General features: G+C 46.7%; 1 protein-coding gene across 3 annotated transcripts in view; it reads left to right on the top strand.

The window, feature by feature from the left end:
- The window catches only part of VAV3 (vav guanine nucleotide exchange factor 3), a 263,598-nt gene that overhangs the window by 88,180 nt on the left and 160,099 nt on the right, over positions 1–15,319 (top strand). For 2 of the 3 annotated variants that reach the window (XM_075002480.1, XM_075002478.1), the window contains exon 3: positions 8,395–8,451. The exons of the other annotated variant lie outside the window; for it this stretch is intronic. In XM_075002480.1, coding sequence (XP_074858581.1) covers positions 8,395–8,451 — 57 coding nt within the window. The remainder of the gene's footprint in view (positions 1–8,394; positions 8,452–15,319) is intronic. 3 annotated transcript variants of the gene reach the window in all.

Genomic DNA, 15,319 nt, shown 5'->3' with positions numbered 1-15,319 from the left:
TGTTCCTTTCACAGGTCTCTGTTAAAGGCCAGTGACAGTTTGGGTTTACAGATACGATTTTGGAAAACGTGTATTGGCCTAACTTTGCCCCTGTGGAAGCCAACAGTAATAGAATTAAACAAATGTTGAGCACTTTTAAAGATCCCGCCGTTTGACTATATTGTTGATGCTGAGCTGGGATCCCAAGTATAGGAATACATAGTCGAGGAGGAATGAATATGATGATAATGCATAGAATTTAAAATCGAGGACAACTTAATGATATTTAAGAGTTGCAATAGAAATTCTAGTGTCATTTTTTTAGATATTATATACTATGACGTCATGACAAAAATGACTTTTAAAAATTGTGTTCCTCTAATAATGACATGATTAATACATTACAAACTGGCACTTGTTTAAACCTGAATACAATTTCATTGCACATGTGCCCAGTACATACTACCATAATAGGGATAATAACTAGAACTACACTGATTACTTGAAATTTGGCTTAGTGCAATTCACTAGGCATTTGTTTCGGCTCTTTTGTCTGTTGTGTAATACAATAAGTACATCAATAGTTACCAAATCTTGTTCATTTTTAAAGATGAAAGAGCTGACTCAGGCATTCATAGATTCTAATAGAACTTCCCCAAAGCACTCCGGAGTCTTCACTGAATTGCCTAGTTCCTACAGCATATTTTTTAGAAAAATATCCTATCTTGATTTTTAAATTGTCAGTCCAGAGGAACCTCTCGTGACCCTACGTAAATTGTTTCAATGGCTAATTATTGTCACTGTTAATTTATGGTTTACTTGTCTAGCTTCAACTTCCAGCCATGTGCTTATGGACAGTACAATAGTATGTTTTTATTACAACAGTGCTTAAAGTAAGGTTGCCATTCTTTGAACAATATCTAAACAATCCTAAGGCATATAGAGACTCGGAAGATATACACAGAGCCAAAACCACAAAAGCAGGCAGGAAACTACTGTAACTTCCCCCTCCCCCATTACTTGCTTTTTAAAAACATCTCAGCCTTTTGGACAGAAACAAGAACTCTAGAGATCATTGAGGACATGCTGTTTCATGCACTTGGCATTATTTGAGTCCTGTACAAAGAGAGAACTGTCTAGGGAAGCTTTTAGACTTCAAAAGTAGCAATTTTAATCTTGTCACTGGAGTAAAATGCATGAATTCTGTTCATAACTGCATACTAATTTATTAATAGTTCACTTGTAGTTTGTTTAATTTAGTCACAATCTGTTAAAATTGTAGGAGAACACTTGAGTGGTTCATTTTTTACTGTTTCCATAATTATAATAGTGAGCTGCATGGTGCGTATCAATATATGGCTAAAGCTGTACCTGCCTTTCCAAAATGATCCTAACATCATAACCCCTAAAAATCAACTGAGCTGACATCCAGGGCCTAGGAATCTTTTCATCTTTTTATGTTGCTGTTTATATAACCAGGTTCAATTTTCGGCATTTCTAGTGAACTGCTGGATGGTAAAACACCTTTGCTAGCATTGAATGTTGCATTTGAATTTCCTTAAGACCAGGTTCTAGTTTTTGGATATGTTTCTCCCATACATCTTTAAAATAGTAATCCCTTGAAATGCATGATTTCGAGCTATGTGGCCCCGGATTACCACACCCCGCTGCGTGAAGGCCTGGGTCATGCCCTCCCCATGCATGGCCCAGGGTCACCCCCCCACAGGGCCGCATGGCCCCAGCTCAACTCCACACCCCTGGGCCCCCCCTGCAGCTCTAACCCACTACAGGCTTAACCCCCCTGACTCCCTCCCATGGCCCCAACCCACCACCAGCCTTAACCGTCCCCAGCTGCCCCCCCGACCAACCTTTCAAAAGGAGCTCCAGGTGCCCCTGCAGCTTCCCCAGCATTTTTGGAATATTGGGGAATGGAATGAAATGCATCTGTCTGGCAGCAGAGCAGAAGTATGTCAGTGACAGATGACCTTCTTAATTTTGTTACTTTTAAAAAAAAATTATTCTGTTTAAATCAAAGGGAAATAATGTGCCAAAATAGTCTCTCTCTTAACCTTTTTAGTAGTTGCAACATTTGCATGGATAGCATGTCTCCTAGAGTACATCTGCACAACAGAATCTATGTGTGGGCTAGCCTCCTCAAGCTAACTTGAATCCAGCTAGTGCAGGTAACAATACCAGTGAAGATGCCAGAGTGTAGGTTTCAGCATGGGTGATATAAGCCCAAAATGCACCATGGGTAAGTAAGTAGTTCGCTAGTCCATTCTGTAGAGCATACTGTGCTGTTTTCATTGCAAGCTTGGGGTGGGCTTACGCTGTGTAAGTGTATCTCCACAGTGGATGTTAAGTTCCATAGAGAGAGATTTAGGTCTGGAGAAAAATGTGCATCTTTATAGACTGTCAAAGGCATTTTGAAAATCAGTTAAATTCATGAAGAGGGAGGCTGGCTTATTTGCCATTCTGTATGTTCTTCGGTAATGGACTCCTGTGATTATAGACTCGTTATCAGAAACCAAAGCCAAAATAAAAAAGTGATATCATTGGCTGTAATGACCTGGAGGGGAGTAACATTACCTCTGTAGGCAAAACCTTCTGCAATGGTGATACTACACAGAATGGAAGTGGCGGTGGAAAAAGCTTAGAGAACAGGCTGCACTCCAGTCCTTTAAGGATCAAAGGGAGAGAGGTAGCTCAGTGGTTTGAGCACTGGCCTGTTAAACTGAGGGTTGTGAGTTTGATCCTTGGGGTGGGGGTGCTTTAGAGATCTGGGGCAAATAGGTTAAAAAAAAAGGAGGGGGGATGGTGCTTGGTCCTGCTAAGAGGGCAGGGGACTGGACTTAATGCCCTCCTGAGGTCCCTTCCAGCTCTATGAGATATATGTGTATTGTAAAAGAATGAAGAACTCGCCATGTATGAATACTGAAATCATCACTTAGTTGTTTCTAGGCATCTGACTTATTTCTGATGATATTGGCAGATCCTCCTCAGGCACAGAAGCCATGGCTCAATATACAATTAAATTGTCTACTATGCACCTGCCAGGGCTGCCTCCCCACTCTGACACTCTTAATACAGAAAATGGGGGCCCACAAAAACCTTAAAAACACCTTGACACGATAGGCGCCGATTAAAAAAGATCCCCAAGGTTACAGATTCCCTGACACTGGGGGGTATTCACTGCCACCACCACGTTGAAAAGTCACCCCTTAAAACCCAGGAGGACACACTTAGATATCTCCCTGTAGGGTAACCCCAACCTTCACCCTTTCCTTAGGAAATAGCTTGAAAACAGAGACTGTAATCTGAGAGCTGACATTGCTTTAGGCAGGCATCCACACAAACACTCCTCTAGCACACAAAAATAAAAAACATTGCCTTAAAAAGTAATTTAGTCACAAAACAAAAAATGAAGAAAAAAACATAAAAGAAAATAAACATACATGTATGCTGAATATAATAAAACAACTCAAAACATTCCAGCTGAAGCACAGAGAATTAATTCTCTGGGATTCAGCTTAAATGTTATGTAGTACAGGGGAAAAAATACTTTAACCAGCGTAAAAAGCCCCACACCAAATCCAAAATAAAAATAACCTAATTGTATCTAACTAAATATTTTCTTTCTACTCACTTATCTATGCTTTGATTATGAGATGGCCAAAATCTTTATTGGATTTATTTATCCTGCTTAAGCACCTTGTCTGTCTTCTCTGCACTAGCCACCCAAACAAAGACACTCTCTGATCAGGCCTCTCTTCAGTTCAGAAATGCCTCTTTCTCCCCATTGGCTCACCTGGCTGCTTACCACAGAGACTCCTCTGAGGGTTAATCCTTTACAGACATTCATTCATAACAGCTCCCTTGTGCTCGTCACAATGTTTTCTTTCCTTACCAGCAACCTTATGCATAAAGACGTCTGCCTATTGTTCTCCCAGGTAGTTTGTCTCAGGCAGGTCAGTGAAGAGAGGATGAATTAAATGTAGCTGAATGGAGATCCAAGGTTGGGTGTGTAGAAGTGGAGGCTGCAAAACCATACTAAATGTAGCAGAACTATATGTTGCTGATGTAACAGGTAGCAACTCACTACAAATTGGAGTACTTTATGCAGCAAGTGTACAAAATAAAGACTGAAATCCTCTATTTTGCCGCTATCATGGTGCTCATGTATTGTTTTATTTGGATGAGTTAACATAGAATCATAGAACAGTAGGACTGGAAGGGACCTCGAGAGGCTATCGAGTCCAGCCCCCTGCCCTCATGGCAGGACCAAGCACTTTCTAGACCATCCCTGAAAGCCATCTATCTAACCTCTTCTTAAATAGCTCCAGTGATGGAGATTCTACCACGTCCCTTGGCAATTCGTTCCAGTGTTTGATCACCCTGACAGTTAGGAACTTTTTCCTAATGTCCAACCTGAACCTCCCCTGCTTCAATTTCAGTCCATTGCCTCTTGTTCTATCCTCAGAGGCAAGGAAGAACAAGTTCCCTCCCTCTGCCTTATGACACCCTTTTAGATACCTGAAAACAGCTATCATGTCGCCCCTCAATCTTCTCTTTTCCAAACTAAACAAGCCCAATTCTTTCAGCCTTTCTTCATAGGTCGTGTTCTCTAGACCTTTGATCATTCTCGTTGCTCTCCTCTGGACCCTCTCCAATTTCTCCACATCCTTCCTGAACTGCGGTGCCCAGAACTGGACACAATACTCCAGCTGAGGCCGAACCAGCGCAGAGTAGAGCGGGAGAATGACTCCTCGTGTTTTGTTCACAACACAGCTGTTCATGCATCCTAGAATGTTTGCTTTTTTTGCAACAGCATCACACTGTTGCCTCATATTTAGCTTGTGGTCCACTATAACCCCTAGATCCCTTTCTGCTGTACTCATTCCTAGGCAGCCCTTTCCCATTCTGTATGTGTGACACTGATTGTTCCTTCCTAAGTGGAGCACTTTGCATTTGTCCTTATTAAACTTCATCCTGTTTACCTCAGCCCATTTCTCCAATTTATCCAGATCCTTTTGAATTATGACCCTATCCTCCAAAGAAGTTGCAACCTCTCCCAGCTTGGTATCATCTGCAAACTTAATAAGTGTACTTTCTATGTCAATATCTAAATCGTTAATGAAGATATTGAACAGAACCGGTCCTAAATGAGTACAGCAGAAAGGGATCTGGGGGTTATAGTGGACCACAAGCTAAATATGAGTCAACAGTGTGATGCTGTTGCGAAAAAGGCAAACATGATTCTAGGATGCATTAACAGGTGTGTTGTGAACAAGACACGAGAAGTCATTCTCCCGCTCTACTCTGCGCTGGTTCGGCCTCAGCTGGAGTATTGTGTCCAGTTCTGGGCACCGCAGTTCAGGAAGGATGTGGAGAAATTGGAGAGGGTCCAGAGGAGAGCAACGAGAATGATCAAAGGTCTAGAGAACATGACCTATGAAGAAAGGCTGAAAGAATTGGGCTTGTTTAGTTTGTAAAAGAGAAGATTGAGGGGCGACATGATAGCTGTTTTCAGGTATTTAAAAGGGTGTCATAAGGCAGAGGGAGGGAACTTGTTCTTCCTTGCCTCTGAGGATAGAACAAGAGGCAATGGACTGAAATTGAAGCAGGGGAGGTTCAGGTTGGACATTAGGAAAAAGTTCCTAACTGTCAGGATGATCAAACTCTGGAACGAATTGCCAAGGGAGGTGGTAGAATCTCCATCACTGGAGCTATTTAAGAAGAGGTTAGATAGATGGCTTTCAGGGATGGTCTAGAAAATGCTTGGTCCTGCCATGAGGGCAGGGGGCTGGACTCGATGGCCTCTCGAGGTCCCTTCCAGTCCTACTCTTCTATGATTCTAAAACAGACCCCTGCAGAACCCCACTAGTTATACTTTTCCAGCAGGATTGAAAACCATTAATAACTACTCTCTGGGTACGGTTATCCAGCCAGTTGTTCACCTACCTTATAGTAGCCCCATCTAAGTTGTATTTGCGTAGTTTATTGATAAGTATATTATGTGAGACCGTGTCAAATGCTTTACTGAAGTCTAGGTATACCACATCCACCGCTTCTCCCTTATCCACAAGGCTCGTTATTCTATCAAAGAAAGCTGTTAGATTGGTTTGACATGATCTGTTTTAAACAAAACCATGCTGGCTGTTCCCTATCACCTTACCACCTTCCAAATGCTCGCAGATGATTTCTTTAATGACCTGCTCCATTATCTTTCCTGGCACAGAAGTTAAGCTGACTGGCCTGTAGTTTCCTGGGTTATTCTTGTTCCCCTTTTTATAAATGGGTACTATATTTGCCCTTTTCCAGTCTTCTGGAATCTCTCCCGTCTCCCACGATTTTCCAAAAATGATTGCTAAAGGCTCAGATACCTCTTCTATCAGCTCCTTGAGGATTCTAGGATGCATTTCATCAGGCCCTGGTGATTTGCAGACATCTAATTTTTCTAAGTAAATTTTAATTTGTTCTTTTCGTATTTCAACTTCTAAACCTACCCCTTTTTCACTAACATTCTCTATGTCAGGCATTCCTTCAGATTTCTCAGTGAAGACCGAAACAAAGAAATCATTAAACATCTCTGCCATTTCCAAATTCCCTGTTACTGTTTCTCCCTCCTCACTGACCAATGGCCCTACCCTCTCCTTGGTCTTCCTCTTGTTACCAATGTATTTGGAAAAAGCCTTCTTGTTTCCCTTTACACTTGTAGCTAGCTTGAGCTCATTTTGTACCTTAGCCTTTCTAATCTTGCTGCTGCATGCTCGTGTTGTTTGCTTATATTCATCCTTTGTACTTTGTCCTAGTTTCCATTTCTTATACGATTCCTTTTTCAGTTTGGCATCATGCAAGATCTCCTGGTTAAGCCAAGGCAGTCTTTTGCCATGTTTTCTATCTTTCCTACGCAGTGGGATAGCTTGCTTTTGGGCCCTTAATAATGTCCCTTTGAAAAACTGCCAACTCTCCTCAGCTGTTTTTCCCCTCAGTTTAGCTTCCCATGGGACCTTACCTACCAGCTGTCTGAGTTTACCAAAATCTGCCTTCCTGAAATCCATTATCTCTATTGTACTGTCTTCCCTTCTACCCTTCCTTAGAATTGTGAACTCTGATTTCATGATCACTTTCACCCAAGCATCCTTCCACTTTCAAATTCTCAATAATTTCCTCCCTATTTGTTAAAATTAAATCTAGAACAGCTTCCCCCCAGTAGCTTTTTCAGCCTTTTGGAATAAAAAGTTGTCTGCAATGCAATCCAGGAATTTATTGGACAGTCTGTCCCCTGCTGTATTAGTTTCCCAACATATACCTGGATAGTTGAAGTCCCCCATCACCACCAAATTCTGGGCCCTGGATGATTTTGTTAGCTGTTTAAAGAAAGCCTCAGCCACCTCTTCCACCTGGCTAGGGGGCCTGTAGTAGACGCCTAGTAGGACCTCATCCTTGTTTTTTACTCCTCTGAGTCTAACCCAGAGACTTTCAACCCGTCCATCTCCTACGTCCATCTCCACCTCTGTCCAAGTGTGTACATTTTTAATATACAAGGCAACACCTCCTCCCTTCTTTCCCTGTCTGTCCTTCCTAAGCAGGCTGTACCCTTCAATACCAACATTCCAATCATGAGTATTATCCCACCAAGTTTCTGTGATGCCAACAATATCATAGTTGTATTCATTTATTAGTACTTCCAATTCTTCTTGTTTATTTCCCATACTTCTTGCATTTGTATATAGGCATCTCAGACATTGATTTGGTCTTGCCTCCCAGTTTTGCCCTGGCCCTCTTTTTACTCTCCCACTGTAGCCCATACTCCCTCCCATTTCAAGTTCATGTCCCAGGTATCCATGCTCTCCACTTACCTGCAGGCTTTGCTCCCCTGCCCCTGTCGAACCTAGTTTAAAGCCCTCCTCACTAGGTTAGCCAGCCTGTGTCCGAATATGGTCTTTCTCCTCCTCGAAAGGTAAACACCATCTCTGCCTAGCAGTCCTTCCCGGAAAAGGATCCCGTGGTCAAAAAAACCAAAGCCTTCCTGGTGACACCATCTACGCAACCAAGCATTCACCTCCAGGATACACCTGTCTCTGCCTGGGCCCTTACCTCTGACGGGCAGGATTGAGGAGAATACCACCTGTTCCCCAGACTCCCTGACCCATGCCCCCAGAGCCCTGAAGTCACTCTTGACCTGCTCAGCATCACACCTCGCAGTATCATTAGTGCCCACATGGATGAGAAGCATGGGATAGTAGTCAGAGGGCCGGATAATCCTCGACAACACCTGTGTAACGTCTCGGATACGGGCCCCTGGCAGGCAGCATACCTCCCGAGAGGAAATGTCAGGGCGACAGATGGGCGCCTCCATCCCCCTCAGAAGAGAGTCTCTAACCACCACTACTCTACGTTTCCTTTTTGCAGGGGTGGCAGCAGACTTCCCAGCCTTGGGGGTACGAGGCTTCTCCTCTTCTGTACGGGGTAATTCTTGGTCTCCTGTATCGAGTACATCATAACGGTTTTCCAGTACCACGGTGGGAGGGTTCTGAGCAGGGGTGGGACACTGCCCGCTGCGAGAAGTAACCAGCTGCCAGTGTCCACCCTGGTCTACCTCCTCCAGTGGTTTATCAGCCGTCCTGTGCACTGGGACAGTTACCTCCGCAGTCTCCACCTGAATACTATCCAGGGACTGCTCATGGACTCGGATACTCCTCAACCTGGCCACCTCCTCCTGTAGCTCCCCCACCTGCCGCCTGAGAGATTCCACCAGCAGGCACCTTTCACACTGAATATTCCCCTCAGCCTGGGTATCAGTAAGTGGGAACGGCAAGCCACAGTCCTTGCAGAACCACACCAGGATCTGGGTAGAAACATCCATGGTCAGGCAGTCTGTCTGGCTACAGGCACAAGTGGAGGAGACAGCAGTAGCGTTGGCACAGGTGTTGCGGGTCTTCCTAACCATTATAGTCCTCTCTGTCACACTCCCTCTGTCAAACTCCCTCTTAAACTCCCCTGTCTGCAGCTCCCTGTCCGCCATGGATTTGTAAACAGTTTTAATTACAACATTTTTCTTCAAAGGTTTGTCCAGAAGTGATTGGAATTTCTTTAAAGGAAGCCCAGTTAATAAAGAAGAGAATAAAGAGCACGTTATTTCACCAAAGGCCACTATTAACACAGAAGAATCCATTTATATTCCATTAATTGTTTTTAATTAAAGAGCAAATAGGAACAAAACAAACCCAGAGAAAACAAAATGAGATTGTAAGATGAGGGTCAAATAAAATGGTACGATGGAAGTACAAACTGTGTTAGCAACTGTTGTATGTTTGAAACAATGCTAAAAATGGTATTGTATTCATATATTGCATGAGGCAATTTGCTAGTAGTTAAGAACTGGAGCACAAGAATCAGGACTGAAGGAGTCTATTTCTGGATTTGCCAATAACTTATTTTCTGCGGTCCCTTATTTAACCTCTGTGCATCTCCATCTATCCATTCCGAATTCAAGTGGCATGGAACAGTTACCGTTGTGTTATTTGATACTGTCAGATTCATGTGATTTGTCTTTCACAATTTCCTCTTATGCCAAAGCAGGGATCTAGTATTATGCTCAGAATAATTTTCTTTCCAAAAACATTTTTATCCAGATTCACATATCTTATGTGTGTGTTTTTTCAAAGAGCCCTTGTCCCTTTCCTCTTCCGCAAAGATCTGGGGCTGAATTGAAAGTAAGTTGAATTGGCATAGGATGCTAAGTCTTGCACTGTCAGGGGAAGACAGATGGAGAGAAAAGTTTTTTCAGCATAAGTTAACAGCGGCCTTTGCTGAAATAATGTTTTTTTCACATCAACATTTGGATTGTCAATATGGAATTATTTGGCTACATTTCATTTTTCACATCTGTCCGCTAAATTAGAGATTCACATGTAAATTTAACGCTTCCTGGAGAGGACTTTGGTTCCAGAAGTCAACAAACAGCATATAATAAGACATGAACATTTTTTTCCCTTCTGTGTCAAATTAAATGTTAACCCAGTATTCATGAATTGCAAAAGGAAACTCTAGCCTTCTTGCTCAAGGCAGCAGTCATAATTTTGAAAAGATAACAATAGTTTCTCAGCATGAATCAACTGAGAATGTATAAATAACATAATTTGTCATTATCTTTTAAAGTTGTATGCTCCTGAGCTGTGCAAAATGGGAACATTTCTTTTTTCCCAGCACTGTACATGAGTGAACATGACAGAAGGACTATGAGAGTGAGTGGCTGCATTGGCTATGGTCTCTTGCATGCCAGTTCCATAAAACGCATTGGAGGCCCACTCACATTAAGGCGGGGATGGGCAATCAGGAATAGTAGAGAGGGCTACGTGAACAGCTCTCCTTCACCTCAGTGGACCACAGTAACCTGCAGCCCACCAGGGTTCCACCTGTGGTCTGATGGCCCTCTGTGTGCCTCTTGTGCACTGGAGCCCCACACTCACCTGCTCCTTCCCCTCCTTCCCAGTACTTTTGGAGTGCCATGAATCACCTGATTCATGCTCTGTCCCCACTCCTCTCCCTCTGAGAGCTGGAATGCTTCAAACAGCTGATCTGTGGCACTCTTAAAAGTACTGGGAGGGTTGAGCTAGGCTCAAGAAATGTGAAGCTTCAGTGCACTGGTGTACGAGAAGTGGTGGGACTGAGGGGTACAGCCAGCAAGCCAAGCACCGATGGGGGAAAAATGTGCTGCTGGTTAGGTAACAGAGCAGGTATGCTTGTGCAGTTGAGGGAGAACTTATCAGCTTTGCCATATTTTTCTGGTACAGATATCATCACCTTGGTTACAACTGTCTGAAGCTCAGCCTCATGACTGTCATTTATACACTAATCTTGGCCCTGACACTGGATAAGTCGCTCAGCTGCATTGGTAGATCTGATAGAACCTTAGATGTAGATACAGTTATTAACTACATAATGGAGTCATCTGAATGCCCTGTGCCATTTTCAAATATAAATGGTCTGGGCAGGATGAGTGAATAGAGAACTGTGTATTACTCAGGGCAAACAGTTACCAAGTACCTACCTCTGGATAAGAAACAAAGAAAAAAAAAACCACCCAAGAACACACAGGAAGTATCACAAAGAGGCTGGTGTATTAGAATTTGGAGTCACTATTCTAGCCATAGGCAATAAGAATTGTGGCAGTGAATGGATGTAGCCAACCAGGCTCAGGTTCCCCAGAGACAAGGCTGCACCCAGAAGGCGAGTGCTATATTTGGTTTATTGAAAGCGCGTGACACCCACGGCGGGAGCCCCGGAGACGCCGCAGTCACCCGTGGGGGAAGACCTGACGCGCCAGAGCTTCGCTCGGGGAGAGGCTCAGTAACAGGTCTTCTAACACTAGCTGATAAAGCTGAGCTCATTAACATAGGATTGCCTAAAATTGCCTATGCATTTTTTATCACTATTTCTTGTGGCCTACTGCCAGCGTAGCCTTGAAATCTTGGCAAGCGCGGCTTGTTCTGCAGCTGTTCCCATGGCAGTTAGTTTGCAGCTTTTTACCTTGCACAGACTGGTCTGTTTAGATTCTCCTGAGGATTCACAGAGGGGTCAATCTGCTCTCATGAGACCGTTACAAACTCTTCTCGCACCCTACACTCCTCCCCGCGACCCCTTTGTGAATGCCGAGGCTAGTAGGAATCAAGTGAGGTGGTTGATGCTCTTCTGGCAACACAGTGTGCACCTGTGGAACAGACTTGACAACAGCATATGAGAGCAGTGAAAGCAAAGTTAAAAGTAATGGTTCCCAGGAGAAGGGCATGTGGAACAGTAAGTGTGGGGGCTCCCAAGCGCATGCGCTGCTGTAAGTAGTGTTTCCACTTGAAGTGGGTAGCTGCTTGGGCCACTCCCGTATGTGAACGCTCAGAGGTATCCGTGACCCACCCCATTAAGGGAATCGAGGTCTGCACAGTAACAGGGGTGACGCCTGTGACCCGCTCAGTGTTCTGCAAAGCCCACACCACTGCTAGGATTTGCTTTTCCGGGGGGGGGGGGGGTGTACCTACCTTTGGCTCCGTGGAGGGTTCGTGACCAGAAGCCGATAGGTTCTTTTTGCTGGGTTCCTACCTGCTGCCACAGACCCCAGGATGCCACGTCACTGACGGTTGTTACCTTCAGTTCAAACGGTTGGCCCTGCAGTGGTGCAGTGAGGCGGGCGTGTGCCACCGCCGCCTCTTTGCAGAGATCAAAGGCTTGTTGGTGCTTCTCTGTCCAGTTCCACTGGGTGGCTTTGCGCACAAGCTCCTGTAAAGGACACATAAGGAAAGCAAGGTGCGGAATAAAAGCACGCCAGAAGCCGAGAAGACCCAGAAAGGTTTGCAACTGCTGTTTAGACGAGGGTGTGGGGAACGCCTGGATGGTATGCCGCACTTTTGGCGGAATACATTTGTTGGTACCCATTCACAGTACACCCAGATAGACCACACTGGTGGCTGACCCCTGCACTTTCTTCGGGTTAATAGCCCACCCCTATTCTTGCAAACCTGTTACAACGGTGTCTAGGGCAGCTTGAACAGTTGGTTCATCTGGTCCCGAGATCATAACATTGTCGATGTAGTGGTAGCAGGCCGTCTGGTCAGGGAGGTCCAGATGCTCCAGATCGGCCTGCACGAGCTGGTGGCAGATCATTGGGGAGTGCTTAAAGCCCTGTGGTAACACGGTAAATGTGTACTGCTTTGTTAGCCACGTGAAGGCAAACTGCTCCTGACTCTGGGGATGAATGTCAATAGAGAAAAACGCATTGGCTCGGTCTATGACGGCATGCCACGGCAAGGCCGCCACGGTGATACGCTCCAGGATGGTAACCATGTTTGGAACTACGGCCGTTAGCTCCGGGGTTACCTTATTGAGTTCTCGATAGTTCACTGTCATGCGCCATGATCCATCCGGCTTCTTCACTGGCCAGATGGGGCTGTTGAAGGCGCTCAGTGTGGGGCAAATAATCTCCGCCTGTAGCAATGCAGCAATAGTGTCACTGATCTCACGCTCCCCACCGGGAATGCGGTACTGCTTGACTGACACCGGAGTTTGGGGGACTGGCAGGCACACAGGGTCCCATTTGGGATGTCCCCGCAGTAGGGGCTCCACAGTTCTGATTGCCCGAATGTATCGGGGGTGCCCAAAGGCAAACAGCCCATACTGCGTATCCACACACCGGCCACGCAAGACATCCATTCCAATGATGTATTCACCTAAAGGTGCAGCCAGCACAGTCGCCCGAAAGGGAGGGACTTTCCCCAGTGTGAGGGTGACCTCCACTGAATAAGTGGTGGTCTCCACTCCTCCGAGGCCCTGCATGACCACCGTGTGACCTGCAGTCTGGGTAGAATGCAGAATGGTCACTTCAGCTCCAGTGTCTAACAGAGCTAGCACATGCTGCTCCCCTCCCTGGGGCCACTTGGTGGTTAACGGGACGAATGGGTGCCGGTCCCCTGCTACCTGTTGCATCGCCACAGCCCGTACCGCAGGGGACCCGCCTCCCTGTCACTTCCTAGGGGGAAGGGTCCAGTCGACTGGGGCGCTGGGCTCGGTCCTCCCTCCAGTTTCTGTACCTTTCTGTGGTGCCTGAGGCTCACCAGCCCTCTTGGAGTCACCCACGTCCTCAGTCCGCTGGGTAGGCGGCAGTTGTAACCAATGCTTGTACAAGTTTGGTGTTGGCAAACCATTGATCTCCTCACGGGGTACTCCTGCCTTCAGCGAGTCCATCCACATAGTTCTCTGGGTCACCCTAGCATGCCCTTTTTCCTGTCCAGGGGCTCCTGCCCGACCACCTTTTCCTTTTGCAGTGCGGACTGCTTTCGCACCGCCTATGGCAGCCTCTAACTGCATCAACGTTCCCACCAAGTCACCTACAGTCCCGCTTGCTGCCATGACCACGGCCATGAGGGAGGCCTTCAGCTCGAGAGGGGCAAGGCGTAACAGAGTAGCCTTGATGGATTTTTGGACTGCTACATTGTCCGGTCCCATGTCGAGGGCCACAGCCCATGCCATGCCCAGCTGCCACAGTGCACTCACCCCTTCTGGGATCGTACACCAGGGCCTCACCTGTGCTTCCAGCTCCCCCGGGGAGGGGTAGACCTGGTCCACCGCCGCAGCCAACCAGCGGTACAGGGACGGCGCTTGCACGGCATTTCCCTGTCCATCATTCAGACCTTGCATAGTCTGCACTACCTGCCTGACTTGTGAATCCTGGGACAACACACCCATCTGGTGGAGTTCCGCAGGCAGCAGCAACACAGAGTTGCCCGCATTGTCCCACACACGCACCAGCCAGGCCAAAAGGCCTTCCCCCAGCTCCTGCTTAAAACTCTTCACCAGCTCCTGCAACTCACTTGTCTTAAACGTTTGCCAGGCATCGGAGCGCAGTTGCCCCCCTTCCGACCTCATCTCCCGAACGGGACGCGCCTGTCTCGGGTCGGTAGGCACAGCCTCCCCAATCACCACCTCCTCCTCCTCCTCCTCCTCAGACAAGGAAGAGCTCCAAATGTTACCATACCAGGTCTCAGGGTCCCAAGAGGCTAGCACTAGGACTGCGTGCACTTGGGCCTTTGACACCGGTGCTTTGCCTACTTTCGCGCGGCGCCGATTCACAACTCTCGCCGCCAACACCTCACAACGATGGGTTAACTCTTGCGTCCTTTTGGACTGTGAGGTAACCACCTCCTGTGCTATTGCCCGCACATCCGCCAAATCGCGACATTCCTGCTCCTTCCCTGCCAGCGCCTTCTGCAGGCAGAGAAGCTCATCATTCAGGGCCCGGAGGGCAGTTAGGAAAAGCCATGCTACCTCTCCCGCCGCCCTTTTTTCCGTCCCTGGCTGGCGGCTCAACCATGGGCGACGCAACACCCCTTCTATCTGTACCATCGTCACGCCTACCGCCTCCTGCAACTCCGGCCAGTTTGCCGGGGCTGCCCAACAGGCCACCATCTGCGCTACTGGCCCCCATCACTCTGTCGAGGACCATCCTGGTATGCGCTGCCGGGACAGCGCTGGCTTCCCTGCCTCCCCCGCTTTCGACCAAAAGGGCATCGTACCTGGAGAACCCTGCTCGCTGCGCCAAATGTAGCCAACCAGACTCGGGTTCCCCAGAGATGAGGCTGCACCCAGAAGGCGAGTGTTATATTTGGTTTATTGAAAGCGCGTGACACCCGCGGCGAGAGCCCTGGAGACGCCGCAGTCACGCGTGGGGGAAAACCCGACGCGTTGGAGCTTCACTCGGGAAGAGGCTCAGTAACAGGCCTCCTAACACTAGCTGATAAAGCTGAGCTCATTAACATAGGATTGCCTAAAATTGCCTATGCATTTTTTA

The sequence above is a fragment of the Carettochelys insculpta genome, chromosome 9 (assembly GCF_033958435.1).
Source record: "Carettochelys insculpta isolate YL-2023 chromosome 9, ASM3395843v1, whole genome shotgun sequence".
NCBI classification, from domain to species: domain Eukaryota; kingdom Metazoa; phylum Chordata; order Testudines; family Carettochelyidae; genus Carettochelys; species Carettochelys insculpta.
This window is presented reverse-complemented; position numbering and strand designations above follow the sequence as displayed.